General features: G+C 45.2%; 1 protein-coding gene across 1 annotated transcript; it reads right to left on the bottom strand.

Moving 5' to 3' along the window:
* Positions 1-584: 584 nt before the first annotated feature.
* On the bottom strand, positions 585-1,520 carry TAS2R16 (taste 2 receptor member 16). The gene has a single exon (XM_052639256.1). It carries the CDS (start codon positions 1,518-1,520, stop codon positions 585-587), a length of 936 nt encoding a protein of 311 aa, XP_052495216.1.
* Positions 1,521-3,963: the final 2,443 nt, after the last annotated feature.

The raw sequence follows: 3,963 nt of genomic DNA on the forward strand, positions 1-3,963 counted from the left end.
ATGTCTTAGCAAATGAAAATGAAAGAGTTAAAATTTAATTTGAGTACTAAAAGCATAAAGTCACTGTATTTGGAAGAGACACAAATAAGGAAAATCATATTATAGGATAAAAGTTCAGAAGCAGCAGAGAGAGAGATTCAAGATCTTTTCCTGGCTAAAGTAGGGAAGGTAAATTAAGGGCTTAGTATGGAAAACATTCAGGGTATGGGCAAAAAGACTCATATTAGGAAGTGAAGAATTGGCAGTCATAGACTAGGTCAGACAAAAACAAAATGGGGACACCATGATTTCGGGTCTCCTGTGTTGAATGCACCGGGAGAAAGATCCCAGAGGTAGAGAGGCAGAGGAAGTCCGGAGAGAGTTTGCACCAACCTGGGGATTGTGGACAGGAGAAGGAAGCAGTGGCTTAGGACAGAAGAGCTTGGTTGTTTGGAGATAGATGGCTGTGGGCAAAGAGAATGAGGCTGACGTTTATGGTTTCTCAATGTCACACAGGGGATTGTCAAAATCCTGCCAGTTTGGTTATTGGTAGTAGTTGTATCAGTGCAAAAACTCATTTGCCCAGAGGTCTTGTTCCCTATGCCTCAGGCAGCTTCTAGGCTCCAGCACCTTGCCTTTAAAACTCTTTTCAGTTTGGCGCTGCTCAGCATTAGTAAAGTAGAATGAATAGAGACTAATGCATAGATGGTAGCTTCCCAGGCCCAGAACCAAGACTCTTTATTAAATAGGACATCCAAGATGGAGACGAGCACGGTCAGAAAATAAAAGGTGAACAAGATGAGGAAGATGCCAAGAGACCTCAGGGCGGCAGAGTGAGCGTCTGGGCTGGAGATGGGGCGGCCTGTGTGAAGGTCTTTCATCTGCTTCAGATGTCGGGATAATAAGGCCATGAGCAAGACTGTGGAGGCCAGGAACAGGAGGAAAGGAATAACCAATACAACTACTTGCCGCAGTGTGGAAAAATCCCACAGGAACGCCTCCAGTCTCTCAAGCATGGTGCTGTTTCTAGGGAAATCCTTCATGGAGATGAATTGAATGATGATGTAATAACTAGTAGCTGAAAAGATGGTAGACACACAAGAAACCAGCAGAGAGCCCAGCAGCAGCCGAGGAACCCATCTCACAATTCTCCACTTCATCCAGAGGAAGATGGGGTGGCTGAAGAAGGAGACTTTGACACAGTAGAAGACAGCAAGCAAGCTGGTCAACCAGAAGGAAAGGATGTTAGTAAATTGCCAGATGATCCCGAAATACCAAAAATTGTAATTAAGGTGGAAGTGGGAGCCAAAGTTGTGCAGCATCGACGACCACAGTTGACAGAAGCGGCAGATGCCCAGGCTGGCGAGAATCATGTCCACAGGCGGCAGCCTTTGAGTCTGCACCCACTCTCTGCCCAGCACTATGACAATCAGGCTGCTCTGCCCAGTTATTGTCAAGAACTCGAGCATATAGATGAGCATGAAGAAGACAGAGAGTTGGCTGGTTATCATCCTTCTATTCCAAGGAAACTTCCTGGGCATGTACTCAGAATCTCTGCCACAGTTTCCAGTTTGGGACCAGGTTCCTGGCCTCATTAGTGTTTCATGCAAGAAAATACCTCCCTCCTGATGCAAATTTTCCCCGGCTTAGTTTTGACTTTGCCATTTTCCTAGCTACAGGATTTGCTTATGCTTTGCTTGCTGGTTCGTTATCAGTCCTGGATGCAGGGAAATGTGGTTGGAGTGTGGACTCTTGCTTCTGAGGTGATTTGATTATTCCCATATAAGACATCCCTATTTCATAACCATGCTGTTTATATCTTCTGAGGTGTCTTTAGCTTATTTCATCATCATTTCAATAGGATAGTCTCACTCTTTATACCTAAAACTTGAACTACAGGAAAGATAAATCCTTCTCCGTCCATTCATGTCCCAGGTAACATTTCTAATCTGCTCACTGAGTGCTGTAACAATGTCAACTTCAAAAACCCTGACTCCCCAGCTTCTGCAGCTGCTGGGCACAGATGCCACAATCAAAGTTTCAACCTCTCTTATGTGTGCACTCAGTCACTCAGTCATGTCTGAGTCTTTGTGCCGCATGGACTGTAGCCCGCCAGACCTCTCTTTCTGTGGAGATTTCCCAGGCAAGAATACTGGAGTGGGTTGCCATTTCCTTCTCTAGGGGATCTTCCTGATCCAGGGGTGGAACCTAGGCCTCCTGCTTGGCAGGAGGATTCTTTATCACTGAACCACCTGGGAAGTCTTTGAATCTATGTAAGAAACAATAAAGAAAATCTTTGCTGTGAGAGTCCACCCAAGAAATTGCGGGAAGCTGAGATCTTCATCTCCTTGTCTAAGATGGGCAATTTTCTTCGCTGCCCATTGGACTTCTTAACTCAGAGAAATCACCTCACAGTGCCCACTCACTCCCTAAAATTGAGAGGTGGCTTCCTTGGCTATTGGTTTGCTGATTCCAGTACCTTGAGCTCAGGTTTTATATATCTTTAGGATATATAAAAGCTATATATATATCCATTTGTTCCATTATCGTCATTGTTTTTTTTTCCCCTTATGTGGTGAGGCTATGTTTGTCACTGTTCCCACTGCTCAAGATGAATTGAAAGAGGGCCCTCTTACCACTAGTAAAACAATTTTTAAACTTGATGTCTACGGAAGGGAGCAGCCTAAAGGACTTCGTCTCTTTGTTCGTTTTTTTCTATAGTTTTTGTCATTGAGCTTCCCCTTCCCTGACCAGCCTGTGGAGACAAAGGGAATTGCTGATGAGCATGACTTCAAATGTCCCTGGCTCTGGTGTAATCTGGTTCTCTGGAATTGTAACTCGCTGTAAAGTTCCCACTAGATATTTCTGGAAGTGACTCCTGTGGGCTCGCGGTCGAGTCTGGCCCCAGGGGATGCAGGATGGGCTGCTCTGCGAGGCACCTGCTGAGGACAGTCTCCTGGCAGGTGCTTCCCTGTCCAGCTATGGGGCCCAGTTTGGGCTGCACCTACTTGTGCTCTTCTGCTCAGAACTCCACCCCTAAAGGCCCTGAGGCTGAGGGAACTAGCCGGCAGTCTGTGGGGGAGCAGCCCAGTAGTCACTCGGAGCTGTCTGAAGAAACTTGGGAGCTTAACTCTTTGCCCTTCTATCTTTGTAGTCTTATTGGAAGCAAATTTGATTTGCAGCTGTCCAGACAACTACAATGGTGGCTCAGACAGTACAGAATCTGCCTGCTAGGCACGAGACCTGGGTTAGATTCCTGGGATGGGAATATTCCCTGGAGAAGGGAATGGCAACCCACTCCAATATTCTTGCCTAGAACATCCCTTGGACAGAGGATCTTGGCGAGCTAAAGTCCCCTGGGTTGCAAAGAGTTGGACACGACTGAGCGACTAACTCTTTCACTTTCAAACAACCATGGTAGCAGAGGCAAGCTGTTTTTCTATCAAGACTCTAGGCCCACATTCCAAGTATCCAATGTTGCTACTGTGGAAGTGAATGCCTGGTGAGGGGTGGCACCTTGGAATATGAAGACAGTAATTGAAAACCTCAGAGACTCATGTTGATTATGGCAGAAAACAACACAATATTGTAATTATCTTCCAATTAAAAATAAACTAAAAAAAAAAGAAGAAAATCCAATTTTTCTAGGCCATTAGTTAATAAATCTATCCTTTTCCTGTTGAATTTCTTTAGCACCTTTATTGAAAACTATAAATGTTGGTTTATATAGAGTCTCTAGTCTTCTCCACTTATCTATGTGTAAAAATGTTCACCAGGCTTCCTCAGTGGATCAGTGGTAAAGAAGCTGTCTGCACTGCAGGAGATGTGGGTTCAATCCCAGGGTTGGAAAGTTCTCCTGGAGAAGGAAATGGAAATTTACTCCAGTATCCTTCCGAGGAAAATCCCATGGGCAGAGGAGCCTGCTGGGCTACAGTCCATTGGGTCACAAAAGAATCGGACACGACTTAGTGACTAAACAACACA

This window comes from Budorcas taxicolor, chromosome 4 (genome assembly GCF_023091745.1).
Source record: "Budorcas taxicolor isolate Tak-1 chromosome 4, Takin1.1, whole genome shotgun sequence".
Taxonomy (NCBI): Eukaryota; Metazoa; Chordata; class Mammalia; order Artiodactyla; family Bovidae; genus Budorcas; species Budorcas taxicolor.